This window comes from Culicoides brevitarsis, chromosome 1, assembly GCF_036172545.1.
Source record: "Culicoides brevitarsis isolate CSIRO-B50_1 chromosome 1, AGI_CSIRO_Cbre_v1, whole genome shotgun sequence".
Taxonomy (NCBI): Eukaryota; Metazoa; Arthropoda; class Insecta; order Diptera; family Ceratopogonidae; genus Culicoides; species Culicoides brevitarsis.
In genome coordinates this window covers 13,961,400-13,988,153 of record NC_087085.1, presented here as the reverse complement: position 1 = coordinate 13,988,153, position 26,754 = coordinate 13,961,400, and the positions used below count along the sequence as shown (strand labels likewise).

Below are 26,754 nucleotides of genomic sequence, written 5' to 3'. Positions count from 1 at the left end.
ACTCAAAACTGCCAAAAAATCAAAAAAAAATTTTTCTTTGAGGGAAAACTCTAATTTTTTTATCATTTTTAATCATTTTATAACTCAAAACTGCAAAAAAATTGAAACTGAAAAAAATTTTTTCCTTTGACATAGTTTTGTTTTGAAAACCAAATCAAGAGCAAAACTAAATCAAAAACTGTGTCAAAAACTGTGTCAAAGCAATTTTTGACAAATCTTGCTCCAAATGGATAAAAATTTGTCAGAGGGCTCTAATTTATCATTTTTAATCATTTTACAACTCAAAACTGCTAAAAACTTGAAATTGAAAAAAAATCCTTTATGTTTTATTTGAAAATATCAGTTCTTATTCTGCTCAAACTTGAAATTGATCAAAAATTACGGAAATTTACTTTGGATGTCTTTTGGATGGTTCTTTAGCTAGAAAAAAATAAGATATCATCGTAATAAAAAACGTTTAACTCCAAAAATCGTTTAACCTGACATGGAATTCCAATTTGCACCTTTCACATTATATCGCTCGATCTACGATTAAATTCCTAATTGTCGTCTCGTCTTTGCTCCAGATCTCGTGCGATAAGCATTTACAAGCAAGTGCACCAAAAAATCATTCATCCAAATAAAATTAAGTTAAAAAGTGTCACCCTTTTTCAAAACCACTCGTTACTTCCTTACCTGAAAATAAAAAAGAAATTTTTTTAATCAAAATATCATAAAAAAAATTTAAAAGAAAAAAAAAACTTACAACTTCTAGATTACTATTTCCGATAAAAATACACCCAAAAAGACATAAATTCAACCCGGGCAGGTGCTTCGTGGATGGTTTCTGATCATTAAATATTAGAACTGACACTAAATTATCTCTCTACCGCGACAAAAAGGATTAAATTAGAGAGAATAACTTCATTAAATATCCCTTTTTCCCTTGTAAACGCACACATTTAACAACATAATTTAACGTTTGTTTGACATTCATGTGGATTCCGTCGAGTATGTGTGGCATTATATCGAACGTCGAACGAAAAAGGGTAATAATATTGTAAACAAGTCATTTATTGAGATAAATCGAATTTTTGGGTAATGGGTTGTAAACGCGAATCACCACAGACCTTCAACGAGGAAAAAATGCAGGTATAAAAAAAATACGCGAGTCCCTTTTTTTATTATTGTTAAATATTTGGATTGAGATAATAATAAAAAATTATTGGATAAAGAGTAACAGGGGTGAAAAGGGTAAGAAAAAGTAAGTCGCAAATGGTTTTTTGGCAATCCATAGTGGCAAATTAAAAGGCAATTTATCAGAATAAAGTGACAATTGAGCTAACCCTTCATTTTTTTTCGCAGAAAAGGAACCAATGGCGAAATTTCGTGAATTGTGAAAGTAATTTTTGAGCCAATCAAAAGTTTTTGGATGAAAATCCAGTGAAAATGACTCGATAATGTGTCCCAAAATGTCCTCCATTAACACTAATGAAGACGATTTACTCCCAAATGGACCAAATGTTACTTTTGATTGAGTTGTTTGTCCGTTTTTTATTCATCTCCAAGCATTTGACTCGAATACAAAAGGCGAGAAAAAATCATCAATATGTTTCGTCATTTGGTGTGATGACCGTAATCTGTGCATTTTCATGTTGATTCGCATCAAAAGACATTACAAAGGGATGTCACCACGCTATTTGCGATACTTATCGGCATCAATGATGATGGACAAGACACATTCACTTCAACGAATGATTAATCACTCACTCATTTTACGCGTTACACAATTTTCATGTTATTTTGATAAAAATCAGGTTGTTTGTAATGTTTGTTTTTTACTTTCTCTCACAGATTTTGTGCGTTATCATTCCGCCAAAATCACTTTTTTTGCCTTTCTCTGTACGCATTTTTGTGGTACTTTTTGATGATTTATCTCTGCACGTTTTTTTCGATGAAAAGTCTGTTTTTTATTAGCTCAAAAGGACCTCCAACTCACACAAAGAGTGTATAAAAGCAGAAAGGATGTTTTGTTGCGATTCCTTTTGAAACATCAACTTCAGAATCCTCTTGAAGATGAACACAAAAACACACACAAAAAAAAGTGAGTGGGTGCCCATATCAGCTCGAGAAACAAGAGGATTTATTTTAAATAAATAAAACATTATTTTCCCCCTTGATTTCCGTTCCATGAACTCCATTTCGCTCGAAAAAGATGGTTTCCAAAACAGAAGTCGGCAATTTTTGAACTTTTTTTTTATCTTTTTATTTTTCTTGCGTTTCCATGAGTAAAAGACGTTGTATCAAAAAATGTCAAACAAATGTATCCCTTAGAAACACGCTTGGCTGATTATTACAAGGCTGCGGTGAGCAAAGACGTTCAAGAGGCAACATATAAATGGAGTTGACCACAAAAAAAAAACTTTTAAATTGAATTATGCATTAGAATGAAATGTTATGTTTTTTACGATGCCTCCTTTATTATTATTTTTTTTTATTATTATTTTAGAAGACACAACCCCCTTATGTACTTTTTTTTACTCTTTTTTTAGTGGCATAATATGGAAGACATGTAAAAATAAAACACACGTGATTCCCCTTGAGTCGTTTTTTCATGTAACCCCAAAAATGTAGAATAAAATATGTTTTTAAAAAAGGAAAATCTTCGTAAAAATAATGGAAAATAATATAAAAAGTATGCTAATGTTCTTTAAATAAAAATAAAGGAAAATTTTTGAGGTTTGTTGGTATGGTTACTGTAAAATTTTTGCGTCTCGAAAGAAAATGCGAAAAAATTACATATAAAAAAAATTTTTTTTTACTAATTTTAAAATATAATAAAATTATTTTAGTTTTTTAAATTCATTATCGTTTTTAGAATTCAAGATTTATTTTTTTTATTTTAGAATTTAATAAAAAAAATTTTTAATTTTTAAAATCCAATATTTTTTAATTATTTAAATTTTTTATTTTAATTAAATAAAGAATAATTTTTGTTTTTTAATTTAAATAAATTTATTATTTATTTAATTTTATTATTTATTTTTAAGTTCATTTTTTAATTAATTAATTTTTTTAAAATTTATTTTAAAATTTTTTAATATTTAATTTAATTTTTTTAAATTTTAATTTTTTTTTTTTTTTGATAAAAAGTTAAGTTTTCAGTTATAAAATTAATTAATTTTTTTAAATCCAATACCTCGTTTTTATTTTATATTATTTAAATTTTTTATCTTAATTATTTAAATGAATTTTTTTTTTTCAAAATTTAATTTAATTTAATTTTTTTTATTTATCTTGGAATTTTTCTTAATTTTTATTTCAGTTAAAAATAATTTTCTTAAATTGAATTATTTGTTTTTTTTTTAATTTATTTGAATTTAATTAAAAAAAAAATAATTTAAACTAATTAAAATATATTTTTTTCAAAATTAATTTTAAAATTTAATTTCACTTAATTTTATTTAATTCGATAAATCGATTTATTTTTTAATAAAAAATTAGTTGTGAACTTAATTTTTTTACATTCTGATAATTTTTTTTTTAATTTAAAAATAATAAAAAAAAATTAAAGTCTTATATTTGTAAATTTTCAAGCTAAAACATAAAAATTAAGCGCAATCTATGAATATTCCTAACAATTTTTTTTTCCAAAAAATAAAAAAATCTAATGCTCTTACATTTGTTGAACAAAAAGTCTTCGTTAATAATAAAATAATACAAAAAAAAAACACAAAAACAGATGGTTTCAAAAACTCGACATCAAACCTCGCTCGTGTCTCTCCGTGTCTGTCGTAGCGTTGCGTTTTTTTATACAAACACATTTCCTTTTTTTTTATCATCAAAAATACACAAACAATCATATTATGATTATTATATGTCTTAAAAAAAATAAAAAGCAGCAACCTATAAGAAAATGATGATCGTACGTCTTGCGTATTAAATTTTTTATTATGATAATCTTTATATTCGACTCTTATTATTGGTTGGTTAGATATTTATATATCACCATATCCATTCATTTATCGGGTGGAGTTGAAACGTAATACGGTTGTTTTTTTTTTATCATGAACATCATCATCACACACACATGAGGAGAACATAAAAGAATTTACATAAAACGAATGAATGGCGCGCAATGATTTTTTCTTTCCTCCAAACACATGAAAATAATGTTGTCGTATAAATTTCATGACTTTTTTTTTCGAACGATTAACAGCCATTTTTGCTTTTGAAACGAATAAAATGGAATAATGCCGCATGTAATGTTCGATTTCCGCCAAACCACTAAGAAAGGTAAAAAAAAAAGTATCAAAATATTTTGACATGGAACGCGCACCAGGAATCGCTCGTTTATCGACAAGCCGCAAATAAACGATAATGAGGCTTCTTCCTGCCTTGCTACGTTACCTTTTTTTCTTTTTGGAGCATGCGACAACACGCAACTAGTATAATTTAATAATTAAAATGGGACTTAAATCGTAAATTAATTGCTAAAGGTCATGCCACGTGAATTTACAACTCACAGGAAATGTCAATGACAATTATAACAAGGTCGAAGCGATCAATTCACGTGATTGAGGAGTTGGTTTTTTTTTCTCGGAATTATCGGTAGAAACTCCTTTGACCGAAAAAGAAAAAAAAACAAAAAGATCTGGATTAAGAACTGGCGCCAGTAGAATTATTTTGCAAGTTCATCTTGTTTAAATTTATGTAATAACAACAAATTTTCTGTAAATTCAATTACAGTTAACTTTAGAAAATTTCTTTTGTCTGAATTCATGTTTTGTATCCTTTTTTACTTTTTTTTTCGTCAAAACAGAAAGGAATATCAATTAATGAGATGTCAAACTTTGTGAGTTATGTTCATCATCATTAATTTAAGAACTTTCAAAATGTTAAGTCATGTGAATAATTAACAAACACAACAAAAATAAGGCAAAAAAGGGTAAAAAAGATGATTTAAAGAGGCAATAGAAGCATAATTTATTGATGCTGTAAGGAAAGTAAAATAAAGAAAACACATGATAATCTCATTTTTGGACGAAAAATCGACTTGTGAGGGATTTGGAGTCCCACTATGGATTAATTTCGTACTTTTTGAGCACTTTTGAGACTTGAAACGTCATCTGTGTGCTTCTGTTGTCTCAAAAAAAAAACCATTAAAAATATTTTCTTCTTGAAATAAAAAATAAAAAAAAATCATTATAATTTTTTAGAATTCAAGATTTATTTTTATTATTTTAGAATTCAATAAAAAACTATTTATTTTTTAAGATCCAATATGTTTTTAATTATTTAAATTAAATGAAGAATAATTTTTTGTTTTTTAATTCAATATTTAATTTAAATAAATTTATTATTAATTTTTTTTTTAAGTTCATTCTTTAATTGATTATTTATTTTTTTTTTGATTTAAATAAAATAATTCAAATTAATTAAAATATTTTTTAAAATTTATTTTAATTTTTTTCTTAATTTTAATTTTTTGATAAGAAAATTATTAAATTAAATAAAATAAAATTAACATTAATAAATTTATTTGCATTCTGAATTTTGATTAAAAACTTAAAAAAAAAAATTAAATCAATAAAAATTAAATAAAAAAAATTAATTAAATAAAAAAATGAAGTCTTATATTTGTAAATTTTTAAAAATCGACTTGTGAGGGATTTGGAGTCCCACATTGGATTAATTTCGTACTTTTTGAAGACTTTTGAGACTTGAAACGTCATCTGTGTGTTTCTCTTGTCTAAAAAACATATTAAAACAATTTACTAAAAATATAAAAAAAAATTTTGACCATATCTTCAATTAAAACGATAACTTATCTCTTGAATTTATGACCATGATGCCCTTTTATTTAACACATTTTTTCGTAAGCAATAAAAAGAATTGTCTGCAAAACACTTTTATGCAACAGATGAACATTTCCAGGAACTAACGAGACAATGCCAAGCGCACGACCATCCTTTTTTATAGATATTTTTTTTTTTTTATAACAAAACTATTCGATTCTGTTTAAAAAAAAATAAAAACCCGAAAAAATACACAGAAAATGTCATTTTCACAATATAAATGAGCGTCAAATTGCAAGATTATTTTTATTTTTTTGTTCTTCATTACTATTATATTACACACTCTCTGCCTGATTGTCGTTTATGTGTCTTGCGAAGATGCCAGCAAAAGAAAAAATTCTTTTTGTTTAATTTTTATTGCCAAAGAGGACTTAAAGAAATTTTTTGTGTGTTTTAAAGTTAGTTTTCTTGTTATTTTTGTGTAACCCGATAATCATCAATTCAGTAGGAGACAAAATTCATGGGATACCAAAAAATTATTGCATAAATTTATCCGCATTTATCTAAAATGACACATTTGAACTTCCCTGAAAAAAATAAAATGAAATAAAAATGTACAAAATTAAAGGATACGAGATTAAAATAAATAACGTCCATTTTTGATGCGATACACGAGATGCAAAACACAATAAAAATAGTAAAAGGGGACACAAAACTGACCCTTTTATGCGTCATTTACGCAACGTACGCATAATTCCGTATTTTACAGAAAAAGTTAAATAACATAGGGGTTATAATGCTGTTAAATTACCTTTTTCTATACGTGAATATGGTCAGAAATTCATCGGACGCAATGCAGATGATGCAAATTTGGTAGCGTCTGACATTTGGAAAAGGCGCCATTTGATGTTTTTTTTTCTAGAATTCGAAAGATGAAAGCAAAAAGTTGATCTAATTTACCACTTTTTGTTTTCGCCTTAAAAGCACTTTCACTGAAATACTCTGAAAAGCACGCATGGTGAGCCATTAGATTATCCTTTGATAGATACATGACAAAAAAAAAGCGACGAAAAAGGATAAAAGACAAAAGAAAGACATGTCAAACAAAATAATGGATTGAAATGTACCTACTGCTTGGCAATATTGAGAGATGACACTTTTATCTATTTATATTTTTCCTTTTTTTATGTCTGAGTGGGATATGACGAACGAGAAAAAAAACTATGGATTTATGAAAATGTAATAAAAAATGTAAGCAGCAGAGAAATCAGAGATGGATGAAGGAAAAATATTTTTTTGATACATTTCGGGCGCCGTTTCTACTTACACAGCTACTGAATGATGATGATTCCTTTAACAACGAGATAATCTAGCCTGTTACATCTCTTCTAAGAAGATCATCACCCAACCAACGAAAATAAAAGTAAAGGCTATGTAGCGTCGTCGTCGTCGTCGTCGTGACAATTATGAATTGTTTGGTTTAGAAAAATGTCACAACTTTTGTAATAGATTACTTACCTCACAACAAGGAACATTTCTCTCTCTCTCTCTGCGATGTTTATAAAACCACAGTTAGAAAGGTGATTTGTTATTGTTTTGTTATTATAAACATCTTAGTCAACGTCTTATCAATCCATCTTTCGAAGTGAAAATAAAAAAAAAATAAAAAATTTCGACGATTTTTTTTTTCGAGCAATGGACCTACGTCAGAGTGCTACCATTCCCATTGTCCAAATGTTCGAAATTGTGCAAAAATGGTTATTGTCTATTTTTTGAAAAATGATGACAATTTATGACAAACAAAACTTTGTTCTTTGATACGAGCAGGTACGATCTTCTTTTCTTCAAGCAGCGTGTTAAATCAATAAATGCAAAGTCATCTTTGTCCGATCTCTTGCTCGATATACTTGATGTTGCAATTTATTATTTTTTGCTATATATTTTTAAAAAAAAAACTTTTTGGACAATAGAAAAACTGGAAGCACCTCGACTCGAGAGACTTTTATTACGAAGTACTGTGAAACAATTAATTTTCTCGCACAATGGATTAAAACTCATAATTTTTCTGCTGCTTTGTTGGATTTTTGGTGAAGAAAAATAAATAATAAAAAAAAATCGCAGAGATCATAAAGGAAGATACGACAGATAGAATAAATAAAATATTGTCTTTTATTGTTGAACAAAAAGTTAAACCTTTACATGTGTATCACATATCGCAACAATAAATAATGATTTTGCAAGAAATATCGGGGTGTGGGAAGATTTTAGTTTTTTTTCTTCTATTTTATTTTTATCGACACGATGACTTATTGTGATAAGTTTCAGGTAACATTTTAAGAATTTTTTCATGAAAGTGTATTAAAGTGATTAAAAAGTTGCTGCTTCCCCTTCGATATCTTTCAAAGTGTCGCCAAGTCATTAATTACGAACGAGAACGACAAAAAAAGTATTGAATTGCTAAGATTCTTAAGCTAAGAATAGAATCGATTGAAAAAGCAACATGAAACCATCTTAACTCATCTTTTTCATTAATCATCGTGTCTTTCTTTTCGAACGAAAATCTGGAGCAATACTTGAAATTTTCTGTAAAAGTGTCTAATCGCACTTTTTTTGTATTTGTGTCGAAAGATTGTTAAGCACAAAATTAATTGTCTTTCTTAAAAAGATTATTGAAGAAGAGTAGGATGACTAATAAAACTCTTTTTGCCAGAAAAATCATTAAGTTTCACTTTCTATTATCACTTGATCATTAGACGATCGAAGATGCACCAAAATCAGTTAAAAATTACCAGAAAATGTGCAAGCTGAGCGTCACACACAACAGTATACTTACAAAAGTTAGATAACAATGCTGCATCATGAAAGGGCTAACGGACAATACAAATTATAAAAATGCATTATTTGGTACATATTTGACTGCAGGACATCATCATAGGGGTTGAAATGACCAAAAGTTTTTTAATGACCCTAATAATAATGTATTACAGCATTTTACTTGAAATTTTTTGTGTTCCAGACAAAAGGAATGAGTTGGATGGAGATGCACATCATTTAAAAAGTTTACTTTATCTTTAGTTTTTTTTTCGGAAAAGACATAAATTTTGTCCAATTTTGAGACAACCGAGTATGAGAAAAAGGATGCAATTTGAGATTTTTTTTTTGTAAAATGTTACATTTTTATTGCACATTGCATTGTATGGGATAAGAAAGCAGACCACAAGAAGAGTGGAAGTGTGTGTGAATGGTAGGCGTTGAAGATCGATTTTAGAGCTGTATGTCCGGTTAGTTATTTAACGGATGTCAATCAAGGTCTTGTGGCGTAATTGTTCGCTGAATTGACTTACTTTAGCAAGAAATTGGATCTAAGGTAAGAAAAAACTTTCATTTTATTATTTTTTGAAATTTTTAAATAATTTTTAAGCTTTTTTTTGTAAATTATTTTTAATTTTCAGCTGTATGATTCAAAAATAATCAAATTTCAATAAACAGCAAAAAATATTAACGAACTTCAAATTTACCAAAAGTTAACTTCAACTATTGAAAACTAGAGGGCCAAAAGCTTTCAAAAAGTTTTCAATAATTTTTATAATTTTGGTTTAAATTTAACTCTTTTAATGGAACTAAGCTCTAAAACTGATATATTAGTTCTAAATTTTATGGAAAATCATTTTTGATAAAAATAATTCAATTTCAAAAGATTTTCTTCTATAAAAAAATCTAATGAAAAAAGCTCCCAAACTTTCAACTGTCAAATTTTAAAAAGCAAAATGTGCATTGGGAATGACAGTTGAGACGCTTTACGCTGCGGGACTTTCGGCATTTACAACGCATTCGGTCATCGTTAGTTCACATACAGAGTTTGACGAAGTTGGTTGCTATTAGATTTTTATTGCTTCGCATATAATTGACATTTGTGCCCTAATTGCTATAAATAAAGTCTGAATTTGTAGAAAATACGTGATTATAACAGTGCTAGAGATGGTGTTAACTAATTGCAACATGGAATTCCTGCCATTAGATTCGGAATCAGCGACACAAACGACTTTCTATAAAAATGAGCACCACCACAATCATATCAACGCATTACATCGACAAAATGCTACATTTAATCTATTGAACTCGCACACGATTCCCCATCTAAACAACAATAATAGCACGAATTTTGGAACTGTGTCAACTGTGGACAAGGGAAATGCACCGATTCTCAGCTCTAACGGCTATTATGGATATGTAAACAATTTTTCGGCGGCTAATAATCACAGTCTCGATGATGGCACTCAGCATGACAGCAATCAGCAGGCAGAGAACCGTTGTACCGATTCGGATGCTATGTGTGTAGACGATGAAGTAATTGGAGCGACCGGTATATTACCGTTTCAATCGGTTTGTGTTGTTGTTGACAAACGAAAGCGATTGGACGAGGGACTCGATGGTTTTTATGAGCCAGCCAAGAGACGGCGATTCATAAATGATAATGACGGTGAGTGTTTTTTAGTATAATTTTTGCGTGATTAGTTGTTTTGTTGTAAGTAATACGTATTCAAGTAGCAACAATTTGCACTTTAATGCTGTTTAATAATTCAATGCATGGTTAGATAACCGCTAACATGAATTATTCAGAAATGACCGAAACTTTGACAAGTTTTTTTGAGGAGCTTTTTTTTCTTTTTAAATTGTGATTCACAAATACTTCATGTACTTTCCTTGTCTTACAGGAATGCAAACTGACATTTCTCCTACTCCCAAATCATTTGGCGTTCAACAGAGCCCGGCATTTAAAACTTACGAGCCATCACCTCAAACACACTATTCAATTCATCGAGACTCGAATCGGTGCATGATGTCTCATTTTATATAAAATGTACCTAAAATGCACTCGAAACTATTCTTTGATAGGATAACTGCCAACGTTTCGGTTCCTTAAAACAAAATGAGAAATGAAGAAAATATCATAAATGTGCATTAAACAATTATCATAGATTTTAATCTATAACACTAACCGTAACCAGTTACTTAACTAACACTTATTTGATTTATGTTAGATTAATTTTTAAGTTTAGTTTAGTTTTTTTACACACAGACACACTGCTGATAATTTTGCAACATGACAATTTTTTAGATTTTTGTTTTCTTCTCTTTTTATTTTAGATACAACGAATCTTTTTTACAAACCAGTTAATATTTTTAAGACAAATCATGTAAATTACCACCGTACCAACATCAGTTCAAGTCCTAATAGCTTTAAAATGAAACCAAGAAACGCGTCGTCGTCAGATGACTTGGAATCCTTATTTTATAACACACACGGTTCAGCGTTATTTTACTATCAAGATATATCAGAAGACTAACAATCAAATAAAAAAAACTACATAAATATAATCTGTAAACATAATGACCTGTAATTCTAATAGACTAGAAAAAAGTGTGATTTTCAAACATTAATTATATAAATTATAGTGACAATTAATTGAATGTACTTATAAGTCTGTTTTCTACGTATACCGCGTAAAAATGTTTTATGTAGTCTACAATGATAGACAACAGAGAGTGATAGATGCAAAAAATTATAATCTGATATAGCATGTCTTTCCTAGAATTTAGTTAAACTCTTTTTAGTTGTCAAAATTCATTTTAAAAAACTGACATAAAAAGTCTGTATTGAGGTCAATGCTCCAAAGTTCTTTTAATCTTCGAACATTTTTATGAACGATTTTTTTCTTGCTACACATCCATACAAAACAATGTATGGCGGTTATTTAAAAATCAAATTCAACGTTTTTTTAAAGTACAAACACAAACAACATGATAATTTATTTCTATAGAATACCTGAAACGGTCGTATATTGTATATAGTATACATTACTAAGTCTGTTTGTAACAACATTGTGTTTACTTAACAAGATACGACTAAGAAAAATGCAATATATTGTTAAAACAACAGATTAATTTAACCCTAATCCTTTACTTATTTTATGGAAAATTTTCCGGATAAACCTAAAAAATTTATTACCTGAGTCTCATCGTTTTACAAGACCTTTTTTTGTTAAGTCATCACCTTAAAATACTACTTTGAGACATGGAAAACTGAGTGTAGTGTAGGAGGAACGATCATCATCAATTTATATACGTTATAAATTTTTAAAAAGATATCATGACTTCACACATACCATGATGAGTAAAAATGTATTTAAAATTTGGACTGATAAAAATTGGATAAAATTTTTAAACAAATTTTTTAAAAGAGGAAATTTTGGAAGGAATATTTAGCAAAAATTTTATCAAACAAAAAAGAGAAGAATTTTATATTGAATAATGTTAAATTAATTAAAAGAAATATAGGCTAATTGATACTATGTAATATAACTTTGTTTCACAATAAAGATGATAAATTTATGAATTTCATTTTAATTGACCTGAATTCCTTTTTCTCCCCTTCAATATTGACGAAATATTTTTAGCGATTGCAGCGACATCTATGAAGCAAATGATAAAGTTTGAACCGCTTAAAATACACAAGATATGCTGTTGTTGTTTATTCAAGGATTATTTGCACCTTTATCAAAAAATTTTATTCACAAATAAAATTGAGTTCATGATTTACTTTTTAAACAAGTTAAAATTGGATATAATGCAACAATAACCATGCTATATCACTCCAAGCAAAAAACTTTTGACAATGCATGAAAAGTACAAAGACAAACGATGGAAAGGTAAAGTCTGTTATTTATATAAAACACTTGAAAACTTTCTGATACAGTTTTTGTTTTACTTACCTCAACATTATGTATTTTAGGCAAAATACGTTTAAACTTTTACTATTAGATCCGACTCTGATTGTTGAGGACTGTTTGCTAACGTGTAACTTATTCAGAATTTCATGTAAATAAACATTTAATATGATTATGCAGTTAAATAAGACAAAGGATGATCTTTTAAACTTTCCAAGTAAACTGTAATAAGTAGTTGAGAAAGAGAAATTGCTACGAGCTGAAAGATGAAAAGTTTTCCATTTTACTTGTCTTCCTTTTTAACACATGGCTCTACGAGTAACACTAAATAATAGATGGACTATGAATTTACATAATCCGATAAGCTACCTGAATAAATTATGCTTTCAAATTATTTATTGTTTCTAATTTTCAAGTGTTTATTTATGATTGATTCCATAGCCGAAAAAAAACAATCAAGGAAGTACAATAAAATTGGGGGAAACAAACTTTTCATTAATAGAATTTTAATGAGAAATTATCCGCTGAAAGTATTGAAAAACCACAAAAATGTTCAACTACCATTTTGATTATCGTTAGTGCCGCTCGTGTAGCGCTAAAACTTTGAACAAGTTTAACATAACATTTTCATAATTATTGTAGGTCGCCCGACAATTTTTATGACAGACTGGATATTCAACGTCTTTACAAAATAGACGCTTTGTTCATACACGGAAAAATAGGCAAGTGCTAGACAAATTATTAATTGTGTTATAAAAGAAAAAGTTTTCCGTTGTACATGGGGCACGGTAAATGACGCCTTCAATCCATTACTTTATTTGTTTCGTGTGGTGTCCTGGAAAAGTTTTGGCGGTGGTTTGGGGACCTTGTTGTTGGATTTTATTGTTTTGTTAATTAATTTTTCTCTAGGAATAATTTAGAAAAAGTTTGTGTGTGGTCATTTATGTGTGGCTAATGTGCGACAAGATACCTTAAATATATCCAACTTTTCTGTAAATTTTCTTCCTTCGAATGTCATGGATAAACTGGACATGGAAATAGATAATGTAATTGGTCTACTCCCATTTCTGTTCGTATTATCAGAAGTTATATACAAAACTATCGTAAATTGAGGCTAAGTGGTATATCAAACTTTCAAATCCCGTAGAGAGGAAGAGATAAACCGACAAGGAAAAAAATAGTGCAATTTTATTGCAAACTTGTCATCATAAAACGCCAGGAGATGTTATTTTATATACTTTTTTTTACAAAAAATAAATAAAATAAACAAACAACAACTATCGATAGCAGTACCAATTCTATGTTACTGTAAATTAGCCTGAATGCTTATCAACTCACATCGTAAATATTCATTTAAACTCTTCGTTTACTTATTCGACACATAGCACACCATAGTCAGAGCCCTAAGGACAAAAAAACGTTTACCAAAGTGATTAGAAATTTTATAATTAATTTCCAAGTTTGTGGAAGGGTGAGTTTCAAAGTTTTTTGAGGTGATAAATTTGAATAGAAACCCTTGTTTATTTATTTAGTTAGTTTCGTTGTCACCTTTTTTGTGGTTTTTCGAAGAACCAATTTTGCCAAACAAAAACAATAAAAAATGTTTAATAATTAAAAGTTGTCCGTAGATACCACAATTTCTCATTATTGTTTCCTCAAAAAAGGCTCTTGATTGATTTTGAATGGAAATTTTGTCAACAATGTGGCATTGATTGTATCAAAGTTCCCAAGAACAAAAGATATCCTCGAGCAAAACAACAATAATTTTTAATTAAATCTTGTTCATCAATAAATTCGTACGAAATCAATCAACTTGTATCAATATTATTCTCCATCATCATCCGGCAACATTATTGCATAATATCTGACGGGACGATTGTCTGCAAGTGAATATTAAAACATTCTATCTATTAAAACAATTTTCATGGATCAAATATTTTCTCGCATCTCCTCGGTTGATGATATTGCGGCACCCGAAGATATATTGTTACATTGTTTGCTTAGACGCGCATTAATAAATTGATTATGCGAGTCAAGTCACGTTTGCCATGCCAAAAAATTAGTGAGTTGGGTGGCGTTTTGATGTTTTGAGGAAAATTTTATCGAGGTAAAGTTTAGCCAAATGTAACGGGGAATCACGGTAAGTCACGGCGTTAATTTAGTTGTTTTGCTCGTTGAACTTACAGATTGCTGTTAAAAGCGTTATTTTGCTTCTAGGAACGTGTCGATATTGTGCTTGCTGATGGAAAACCACTTTAATTAAGAGCAAATAAGGGTAATGATGGTCTACCATCTGTTAAATGTTTGTATTAATTGACATAGGTGGAATGGCGAGAATCAAGAGAATTTATCGCTTGGAATGAGATTTGCGATTATTTGCAGATACATGATATTATGAAGAAATTTATGGAATTTTCAAGCGTAACTTTGGCAAGAAAATGTTATATACCTTTCTTCTGTTCAATAGCTTATGAACAAATTTTGGTATACTATTTGATGAATCATCAGAAAATACTTAAAGAGTCTTATTGTACTGTGAAATCGTAAGCCTTCTTCGTAAACGCTGGGGAATTGGTCTTAAGTTTTTACCTGTCATGTCAAGCCAAGGGTTCCAAAGGGTTTCTAAAAGATCTCAGTAAATTTTGAGCACGATTGGAGTCAGAAAAGTTTTTCATGATTTCGAGTCTCAACGTTAAACCATATTCTAAGAAGCTGTGTTTGGTCTAGACTCTAGAATGTCAGTTATCCTACTGAACCTGTTGCCTTATGTTACAATTTTAAGGTCCTTATTCTGTATTTTTTGTAATGTTTCAATTTTATCCTTTTTGTTTAAAAATAGAATAGTGCTGCAGTAGTCAATATGTGTTCCAATCATACATTTGTAGAGTCAGTTTTATTTGTGATGGAATTTCTTTTGATCTGTATATCAAGTGAACGACACAGCCATGACACCCGGCGAAGATCTAAACTACAAATCACGCTATCCAGGACAAACTACTCGCGGAATAGCATCTTTCACGAGGGCTTGAACTTTTACAATGAACTCCCTGTGAATGTTCGTCGACCTGAAAACGTTGTGTACTTTAAAACTGAACTAACAAAAATATTGACCAACGTGTACTGATCTGTCCCTATGTCCCTTAAGTTAAGATAGCTTTAAGTATTAGAATTAGTCAAAACTCTGAATTGTTATCCTAATTAATGTTTTCTACTACCGAAAACAGCAAATGCTGAAAGGTAGTTTTAAGAAAAAGAAAAGAATAAATAATAATAAAATATTTACCTATCAGAGGTTCAGTTTAGTTCATTTTGAACTTTCCATTGAAAGGTCATCCGTTTGATAATCTTATGACTCTTGACTACGGGACATGGTACGAAAAGCTCTTCAAGATTATGGTTCGAGCCATTCAAAGTCTAAAGAAAAGATAAGTATTATTTATTTTCCAATAAAATTTTCAATTAAATTTCAAACCATAAATATTTCACCAATTCATTACAAATGAATTACTTTGAATTCAATTTGTTCTGAACCAACGAGATCTATTCAATACCTGTTAACATTTATCTGTTTCAGACAAATGCAATTTTACAATTGATGAGAGTAATTGTGAAAAGGCAATATTGAATTCATCACACAGACCAAACAATACTAATAAATTAAGAAAATTGCTAGAAACCAAACAATCTGCCTTCAATTTCATTCTTTTATCCGTGCATCTCTTTGTTTCTCTCTTGTGCAGTGATTCATCAAATAAAACATAAATCAAATTTATTTACAATTTACTTTTATACTTACTTTGAATTTATGTATGTATTTCTCTGCAGTGTTAGCCATCGCCGTCCTCGTCGCAGTACAAAGTAGTGCCAATAAAGTTTTCCTCTCCAACATTTCGCCAGACAATCCGTTTGATGATTTATGACTCTCGATCATTCTGTGTGGATCTTTTTTGCGAAAGTTTGCGAAAGCTGCGATGCAAATATGCAAACATAGACGTTAATATTTGCTCAAAGCAAAGTTAAACAAAAGTTTTTACGAAATAAAATAAAAGTTTCCTCTGCAGCTGCAACAAATGAATAAATCAAAGTACATACAAGCTAAAAATACAAAAAGAAAAAAGTTTTACGACTGTTGGCATCTAATGTGCATAAGAGCAGAGAAAATGATTTTCTCATTTATTCCGATTGGATTAAAATATCATGATGGTATCTTTCGTCTGTTTGTCAAGCGTTCCCCGAGAATTTCTAATCACATTCCCTTATTGAAATGTTCACTCAACCAGAAACGATGTCGAGTTGACCGAAGGATTCTCATCACGGAACATCGTTTTGTCACATAACAAAATGGAAAGCAGACAGACAAATAAATAAACGTCAATGGTTGAATCGGAATTTTAATATCTTCGAATCATGTCCAGTTACTGTCAAAGATTTCAAATAACGGATGGGTAAGAATGCGATCTGCGGTTTTCTTTGTTCTTCCTCAACTTCCTCCGTCATTGCTGGTAAAACCGACACATTCATTAACATTCAACAAGAATACCGAAAAATCTTGTTGCTTTTTAAGAAACTTGCTTGCTCATTAAATAAATGAGATTGCCGTGGAATTACTTTGCAAGTCATGCACAAAAAATTGCGAGAATTTTTGTTCATGGGAGCGAGAAGCACGAAAAAAAAACGAGCATCATTTCGTTTGTAATTTCTTTAAAATTCGTCAACTTTGTCTGATTTTTCGTCTGGAAAGGTCCTTTCCAGTCATTGCGCAAATTTAATGTCCCCGCATCTCAAAAAACTATTCATAGAATGAAATTCTCGGAAACATTTTATTTGTTCGACGATGACCAAATTCGTTGACCATGAACGTGTCACGGGCAGACAGATTCCGAAATAAAGGTAAAAACGAAGCTAATTAAAGCTAATGGCATTTTTTAAAAAATGAACAATGTCACGTTGATGCTGTCGTTGACGCTGTTCCGCATTCGCCCACAAACATCCTTTGATGTTTCTGACATGAAAGAGGAAACAGTTTGACACAAACAAAACTTGGTAGGCTTTGACAAAAAAAAAAAACGCGCGAGATTTGCAAGTGACGTAAAGGATTGAACATGTGCATAAATTTCGCTGATTTCAAAGAAATTCGAACATCAAACGACGAAAAACAGATTTTCCTGTCTTTCTAACGTTCTTATAGCGAATTTCATGCTAAATTTTCTCTTTTTCACATACCTCTCGTACAAGGATCCTATAGAAGAGAAAATTTCTCAATATGAGAGAAAATTACACTCGTGTAAAATAACGACAGTAACTAAAACAACAGGTCGTTGGTAATGTTGTGAAAGCCTCACACACACGTTCAAAGTGGATAAAGATATTTCAATTTACAATTAGCGCTCTTGAATAAATAACATCTCTTTCTTATTGAATTACTTATTTAACATTTCACAGAGCAAAAAGGATGATTTAGGTACGGAGCATTATTTAGGTAAAACACGTTTTAAAAGCTAATGCATTAAAAATTCGTAAGAAACCATATGTTTGCTCCGCTGAAATAATTCTTCAGTTACAAAGGGCATAAACGATGATAATTGCATTCAAATGACATCTGGCAAAGACTCATTTACGAGTCTTTTGACAAACATTTGACTTCTTTTATAGTTTTTTCACGTGCTGATTACTTTTTTATTTGGCATGTAACAATAAACGCTTGACAAGATTCTCGAAAGAAGCAGAAGAAGAAGAAGAAGTTCATGAAAAAATCAGAGTCTTAATATTTAATTTGATTTCTATTGTTGCACAAGTTCATGCATTAAAATATAATGCGAATTCAATGGAAAAACATTTCTCTCGTGTTTTGCAGATGTGTTAGATTTCCACGAAAAAAAAATGCTGAGAGCAAAAAATCGGTGTTGTGACAAGAGTAACATCAATATATCTAGAGACGTTCATGTTTTAGTAACAATATGTGAATAAAAAAGATATTTTTTTTTTCATAATATCGAATATTTGAGTTTTTGGCAAAAATTATTGAGTCTCAAGATGATCACAAAAAATTAATTTTTCGTGAGTCATGTTTCTATTCAAACCACGATGGAATGGAAAAAATAAAGAAAAGTGGAAAGAAAAATGATAATTAATAATAAACTGACCGTATTTTGTTGTGTTAATGAGATATCTTCCTCTTTTCTTCCAAAAAATGATTAAATATTCGCAACAAAAAAGAACATAAATCAAAATAAGAGGTTTTGCTAAGTGGTTTAATTATTTGAAATATTAATTTATTAGCTCGTGCTAAAAAGAAATTTTTATTTACCGTAATGTAAATAATGCAAAGAGAAAAAAAACGTTGAAGTTCGAGTGAAATATCAAAATGTAGATAAATTAAGAAATAGTAATTTTGAAGTTAAAAGAACACAACTTCTCCATTTTTTAAAAATTTTTAATAGTTGTATTTTTAAAGGTTTTAACACTAAAATAATAATTTTAAAATAAAAATATTTAAAAATGCAAAATTATTTAAAATTTTCAGTAAAAATCTACGAAATTTAGGCCGCTCCAAATGTAAATCAAAAATAAAATCCGATGCCCCATTTTAAAAGTCAAGGGGCAAAAAAAGTTAATTTCATCAAAAATGGCCTAAAGGTGTATTTTCATAATTTTTCAAGATGTTTTTAGAAATTTTTTAAAAAATTTTAAATTTTTTGATTAAAAAATCGTAATTTAACATAAATTTTCTTATTTAATTTTTTTTTTTACAAAATTACTGAATTTATTTTTCAAAATTTTTTAACAGTTATTTTTTATGAATTTTTTTTTCTTTAATTTTTATTAATATTATTCTGAAATCTATTTTAAATTAGCAAATCTCAAAAAAGATAATTAAAAAAAATAAATAAAAAAATATTTAACACTCAAAAATAGTTAAAAATTTTGTCATTTTGTATGAAAATAGTATTTCAAATTTTTTTTTATTTTGCCCCCCATTTTATTTTCAAAAATTTTGGACTTTATTTTTTATTTTCATTTGGAGCGGCCTTATCTAATAAAATAAGATTTTAAAACAAAAAATGTTAAGAGAACGAGTTTCAACTTCTATTTTCGTCAAGAGGACAGATTTTTAAATTCTCTCAAAATTATCTCCATTACGGTTTTTTTAAATAAATAACCAGACGTCTCCATTAGTTACTGTATCCAACCTAGATGTTGTTTTTAAATGTTAAAACGATACAAAACCACTCCTTTGAAAATTAATGAAAGGAAAACTTAACTAAGAACTGTCCATTTCACATGCAAAAACTCTTTGAAATTCATTTGCAGCATGAATTAATAAACAAAGAAACTTTGCAAACATTTCCAACTACTTCTACCAGCATGATATTTCAAAAGTTGTCTTTTTTGGGAAAGTTCTTGTGTTGTTATCAATTAAAATATCACAACTTTTTCTCTTTCAGAGTCTCAACAATTTTCAAGCTCTTTAAAAATGTAATTGCCAACTAAAATCTTTTTTTTTTGCAATCCGATTAAAAATTAAGTTTTTTTTTTCATTGTAAATTTTCCAGCGAAATAACTCATTTTGCATTAGCATCATTTATCATGCTCAGTTCACGTTCTGCTATTTTATTATTATTTTTTTTTCAAAATATTTTATGAAAAATTGTACAATAAAACACTTCCGCTTGCAATATTATTCTGATTCAATCAATTTATCACAGCGCGTTCCATACATGACGTGAACATTTCCACGCATTATTATTATTATTTTTATCATTATGCTCGTTCGCATCGCATCGGGAGCAAAATTCAATTAGAATTTCTGCTTTGAATATGACGGAAGTAGACGGAAGCAGCAAAAACAGCGCTGTTCTGTGTATTTATGCAAATCGAGTTGTGATGTTCATTGTTATAGCAGAAAATATTTTTATAGCGAAAAAAATAATGGTCTTTAATTCTTTCAGAAAAGAGGAATTTTTTTGAAAGGAATTTCGTAAAAAAAAATTTCTGTGAAAACTGAAAAAAATAAAAATCAACAATTAATACGAAATCAAGACGAAAATAACATTAAAGCGGTCGTTTAACTTCTTTCGCGTTGACTGACAAGACGACATGCGTCGCTTTAAAATCAGAGCAGAAAACATCATTTCTCGCTTCACTAAATTGTATAAATTACATTGATGGGACACACTTTAAATAATTGCTTGTAAATGTATTATTTATGTGATGTCGGCTCATTTCATTCTACTTTTCAGTTATTTTCAATTCCACTTTAGTCACATTCCTTTTTTTTCGCACAACGATGACGACGACGAAGACGAAACGAAGAAGAAAAAAATGCATGAGACGACACTTTTTGTCGCATAATCCGTATAAATATCGCCTTTTCTCTTCAATAAAATTTATCATTTAAATCACTTTTTTAAATTGATCCGATATTGGAATGCCGCTCGTGTGACGAGGTGGCACAATTCGAATGTAGTAGGAAAATATGGTAACAGTGGTTTCAATTGAGTGAATGGAAAATAAAAGGCACATGACAATCCACTTTTTTTTTCAATACATTTTTGATTAATACAAGACGCTGAATGTAGCGAAGAGAAATAATGGAACAAAAAAATGCATTTAAAAAAGTATTTAAAGGATTTTACGGGTAGTCGCATCGATGCAATTGATGTTCAATCATCCATTAAACTGGCACGGATGTAAGAAAATTGAGAAAAACCGATTCAATTTTTTATTTTATTTTTTTTTTCATCTGTAATTAGATGTAGCAAAGTTGCAATGAGAGTGAATTATAGACGGAAAACTTTTTCTTGTCTTTGTTTGTTTAATTTTTGCAACAAGAAGAAAAAAATTAAGAAGATTAAAAGTATTGCAAATGATATAAATTGATGGAAAATTTTCTATATTTTTTTTAAAAAAATTTTTTAGGCACCCTACCGGCATTAAGATTATTTCTGGTAAGTTTTTAATTGAACAAATTTTTCAATTCAATCTAGATTAAAAGAAAATAACAATAGAAAAAAACTCGCCATTCAACATCGCAGATAATACAAAACTTTTAAGGCATTTCCGATCATCTTTCTATTCTTTTTATTTTTTAATTATTTCTTGTTTTTTATCGTTTTCTAGCGAAATTTACCCGTTTTTTGTGCAAAAAATGTTAATAAGAATTTTGTTTGGGATTTTCCATGAATATTGATTAAAATCAACAACAATATCCATTTCTTGTTTGTAAAGTTAAATTTTTTTTCTCGATAAAACTACGAGTAAAACTTTGAGACAATTTTGCACTATCGTAAATTTTATGTAAATATTTTTTAGCTCTTAGCGATCACTTCCTACAATTTTTTGTAATTTTTTTTCCTTTGCTTATTCAACAACGTCAACCATAATTATTATAATTAATGCAAATTTCATGCAATTTCGCCAAAGTTGAAGAAAAACTCTTTGTTCTCTTTTTTTCTCGTCCAAGTCATCGTCGTCGTCAACAACGACAGCCAAGCTTTTATGTTAATTGGAAGAGCTCATTCAAGAATAAAAAAATAATTGTACAACATAATTTATATCGGTCATTCACATTAAATGGCAATATATTAGAACAAAGCTGGCTCTCATGTGCTTTAAAATGGCTTTTCATATAAGAGACGACATGAACGAGCAAAAGTACCGTGTTGATGTTATCGATGTGAGTTTAATGTTCTCGAACGAATTTACATGGTTTGCGCTTAAATTTTCTCTAATACACTCCAACTCGACTGGAACAGGAGAAACAGCTGAGTGTACTAAAAAAATCATAATAAAATGCGAATGTTCACCGTATTTAGTTAACCTAACAAACACACACACAGGAGTCGAGTATTCATATGAGAAGGATGAAAGGCAATGAATGTGTTTGTTTGTGTGACTAAAAATTACATTGCGATGAAAAAAAAACTCGAGCAAATATTTGATATCATGAACAGCAGTAACACGATAAAAAGGCATGAAATGATTGGGCTTCACTTTCAATTTAATATTAGAATGTACTTTAGCAGAACAAGAACCTTTAAATTACAACGACATTTCCTTTCATTCGTGCTCATGAGTAGTTGTGCCTTTTTAAATAAACAAGGAGTGAAATTATTGCCCATCCGTTTAGTCGAAGTGCTATTAAAAACAAGTTTGCATGGAAAATGCATTTTGTTTGACATTTCTTGCGACTTTTCATAAGAGAACGAGTACAAAACACGCGAAATTGTGTCAGTGCTGTTTTTAAAGCATTTTGAATTAATTTTAAAAAGTATTTTGTCTGTCCATAGTGTCCTTAGAAATCGCCATTTGTTAATTCAAGATTATTGATTTTATACGTTTATGATTAGAAATTTTGTGAATATTTTGAAAATATTATTTTCGTGGAAATATTTGTCGAAAATATATAAAAAAAAATTGAGGAAAATCTTGAATTTTCCGGAAAATTGTGGAAAACTTAAGAAAGTCTCAAATGCTTTTGACAGATCGATAGATGAATCAAAAAATAAAAATTATAAAAAGAATTATGAAAAATCATAAATTTTCTGGAAAAATTGTGGAAAACCAATGAAAATGAGTCATGAGTTTTCCGAAAAATAATGAAAACTAAATAAAAAATCCTAAAATGTGTATATCAGTAAAATCAGTTGAAAACTTCAGTTATAAAAATAAAAAATCAATTCAATGAAAAAGTTTTCTGAAAAAAAATGTGGAAAACCAGTGAAAAATCATGAATTTCCCGAAAAATTGTGGAAATCTTTAAACAACTTGAGGGTTGAGAAATTGTTAAAAGACATTGTTAAACAATTTCATGGAAATTCATGTGAATCTTAAAAATTCTTTGAAAATAAAAAATTTTTCTATAAAAAAATTGGGAAAACCTGGGAAATTTATGAAAAATCATGAATTTCCCAAAAAAAATTTTAAACTTTTTTGAAAATTTGAAAAATAGTGGAAAGACTTTATTAAAAACATGAAAGATGAAAATTCATGAAAACTCGTGAAAAATTAAGAATTTTCCGGAAAATCGTAGTAAACTAATAAAATTTTGCTTGTTTTCGGGAGATCAACAAATAAGTAATTAATGAAAATTAATAAAAATTTCGTGAAAAGATTTAAACTTTTCAAAAAATTAGTGAAAAACTCATAAAAAATTCATGGAAAATCATAAATTTCCCAGAAAATGTTAAAAAAAACTTTAAAAAAATCATAAATCAAAACACATAAAAATGCGGTTAAGCTGTTCATTTCAACGAATGCTTTTCAATCTCGTTTTTTTTTTCAAATTTCATTCACTTAACCTCATCTATCCATGCATGCGAGTAGAAAATAGCAAGCAGTTGTTGTCTGTCAGCGAGCTGAACAAACAAACCGTAATTTGATATGCAGCAGCAGCAAGTAATAGTGAGTGACAAAGCCTCTTGGAGGAATTCAGGCACACAATGTCGCTTTCTCTCTTCTATCTTTTCGAGTGGTTGTTGTTGTTGTTGTTGTCAACACAGACACAACTAACTGTGAAAAGTGTTCCTGCGATTGTGACAAAAGTGTTGTTTTTGTTGTGTGATGATAATGTAAATTTACTGTAGTTTGAAAGAAGGAGGAACAAAAAAAAAGTAAGAAGAATAAATAAATAAAGAAACATTTTTTGTCGCTTTTTGTAAAATTGCAAATTGTTGCAAATGTGTTTCGTGCATAAGTGGAAAAATAAGTTACATCACGAATGCCATTTTGCCTCCGTGTGCGTTTGTGTGTGTGTAACACGAGACTTTTTATAATGTTTACATTTCTTCAGAAGAAAAAACAGCAACTTTTGTGTGTATATTTGATATTTGCATTTATGCAAATCAGCATGAGACTGCAAAGCAAGGAAGGAAGAAACGAATTGAATTGCGTTTTGAGTTTCAAGTGCACTTTGATAAATGAGCCGAAGAGACTAGTATTCACAACAAAAAAAAGGTGAAATTGCCCTAATAAGGTTATCGAACGCGAAAACTCAATTTCATCGGGAATTGTACAACAAAAAAATTTCATTTCAAAGCATTTTGATTGAAGAAATTTTTTTGTGGATCAAATAACGAAAAACGCAATTAAAATTCCCAATCGAATTCCGTAGTTCATTCACTCCCGTCCTCCCTCGAATTTCTCATTTCGTCGCTTTTCATTATATTTTCATCATCGTCGTACTTGAGACTTGTCACAACAAAAAAAAAAAATTCTCGTCTAAAAGGCCATTTCCCCAACCATTTTCGTCTGCAGCCTTCAAAAAAACACCGAATGTAACACTTTTCCACACCCTTCACGAGAGTTCTTACGCTTTGCCGACGACGTCAACAAAGGAGAAGACAGCAACAAAAAAGCACACAAACACGCCAAAAAAAAAACATGACAACACCATGCAAGTCGTCGGTTTTGACAACCTCAAAAATATTCTAAAGTACAAGTTTATTATTTCAATTTTATGATGGAGGAGGATGGAGCAGCAGCAACAGTGGCTTGCTTTGTGAAAATTCATACATCTGCTGGGCGAAGGAAGTTGCTCCGGATATGAAGAGAGAACTGAAACAAAATAAAATGTCATGTTTTTTTTTATTTTTTTGGATTTTGTTGTTTTTGCAATGGTATAAATTTCGAGATAATAATATTTTTTGGTCTGGAAACCGTTTTCAGTATCAACAAGATATAAATTTCTCTCTATTATTGTTATCATTATTATTTATTTATTGAAAGATGACGATGATGATGTCGATAAAAAGCAAAAAAAAATCAATGTTTTTTTGTCAGAACAAAAACAACAACAGCAGCAAAGGAACGACAAACTTTTACATGCAACATAATCTTCTCTCACTCATCAAACTAGCTCAATTTTATGAATCGTAAGAGGGATAACAAATTATTTATTATTTTAATATCAACTAGTTTCCAGCCATGTTCGGCAAAGCAATACATTTCGAAAACTTTACGATTGACGATATATTTTTTTATTGGTCATAAACAAGTGAAAAATGGGACAATCGTCTCTCTCTCTCTGAACAAAATAATTTTTGCTGAATGCCACGGAGAAAAAAAATCACAGGACAACAAAATGTTTTGGCAAAGTGGATAATCCGAGTGCCGTTCGCTACTTTTTTTTTATTGCAACGAACACGAAGTTATGCCATAAATTTGAATTAAGATTATTTTGTGGGTGCTCGTGCGAAATGTCAACGAGATGGATTGCGCCGCGCGTTTTGTTGAGCTACGTAATCAACTATATGGTTAGTTGTTCAAACAATTTCAGCCAATTTTGCACGCCGCACTATTTAAACAAGGCAGCGAGAGATGATGATAGTTCGTGTGGCTGGTTGTATGGCGACGATGGGATATTTACTGTTTGCTCGATGCTAGTAAATTTATTGTTTGTTTTTTCCATATAATTTTATTTGGAAAAATGACGTTTATGGATGCACTCGATGGATAAGTTATAACAATGGTTACCAAGATAACGTGATGTTTTTCGGTGGAAATCGAATTTTTCGGATGAAATGAGTTTGGGACTAGACAATGGAGATTGTAGTTTTGTAACTCTGTTGTTTAAAACTAATTCTATTGGAATTGGGAATATTTTTGGTAAATATAAAAAATTTATCAATTTAAAATTTTTGACAACTTTCATGTATGAAGTTAATGCAAAATGTCAAAAATATATTCGATTTTGTTAAATTTTAATACATTTTATTGAAAAAAATTTCTTAAACGAGTTAAATCAGAAATTCAATCAAAAAATCTTATCGATTTTGAACATTTTTACATCAAAATGTAATTTTTTTTCATTAAATATTTGAAATATTAAAAACATCTTTCGATTTTTCTAAAACGTACAAATTTTTATTAATACAAATAAAAATGAGTCAGACAAGCAACATTTAAATTCGTACAAAATTTTGTAAAAATGAGTCAAAAAAAAATTTTTTTACGAATTTAAATGTTGTTTGTTTGACTCAATTTATTTGTATTTGAAATATTATAAAAATTTTTATTTATTTTTTTAATTTAAAAAATTTAGTTAGGTTAGGTTCGAGGATGCATCACCGCGGTCCGAAGACCTATTGTGTTTTTAAAATTTTTCTAAATTTTGTTTTTTTTAATTTAATTTTTTTTTTTATTAATTTAAATAAAATTTAATCAAAAAGTCAAATTAAACATTTTTTAAACATTTCAGATATTTGAGATAAAGTTATGACAATTTCAAAAAAAATTTCAAGAAAAATATC

General features: G+C 29.1%; 1 protein-coding gene across 2 annotated transcripts; it reads left to right on the top strand.

The window, feature by feature from the left end:
• The first annotated feature begins 9,640 nt into the window (after positions 1–9,640).
• On the top strand, positions 9,641–12,170 carry LOC134837115 (uncharacterized). 2 transcript variants are annotated; one of them, XM_063852439.1, is made up of 2 exons: positions 9,641–10,257; positions 10,926–12,170. In XM_063852439.1, exons 1-2 carry the CDS (start codon positions 9,756–9,758, stop codon positions 11,123–11,125), a joined length of 702 nt encoding a protein of 233 aa, XP_063708509.1. In that variant the 5' UTR covers positions 9,641–9,755; the 3' UTR covers positions 11,126–12,170. The 2 variants fall into 2 exon arrangements, with proteins under 2 accessions (XP_063708509.1, XP_063708510.1); XM_063852440.1 differs by lacking the exon at positions 10,926–12,170 and adding an exon at positions 10,493–10,919.
• The last annotated feature ends 14,584 nt before the right edge of the window (positions 12,171–26,754 follow it).

Bases quoted from the DNA above. Each gene is read 5' to 3' on its own strand.
- LOC134837115 (XM_063852439.1), top strand. From the start codon at position 9,756: ATGGTGTTAACTAATTGCAACATGGAATTCCTGCCATTAGATTCGGAA. The intron at 10,258-10,925 runs GTGAGTGTTTTT...TTTTTATTTTAG, and splicing joins ATTCATAAATGATAATGACG to ATACAACGAATCTTTTTTAC.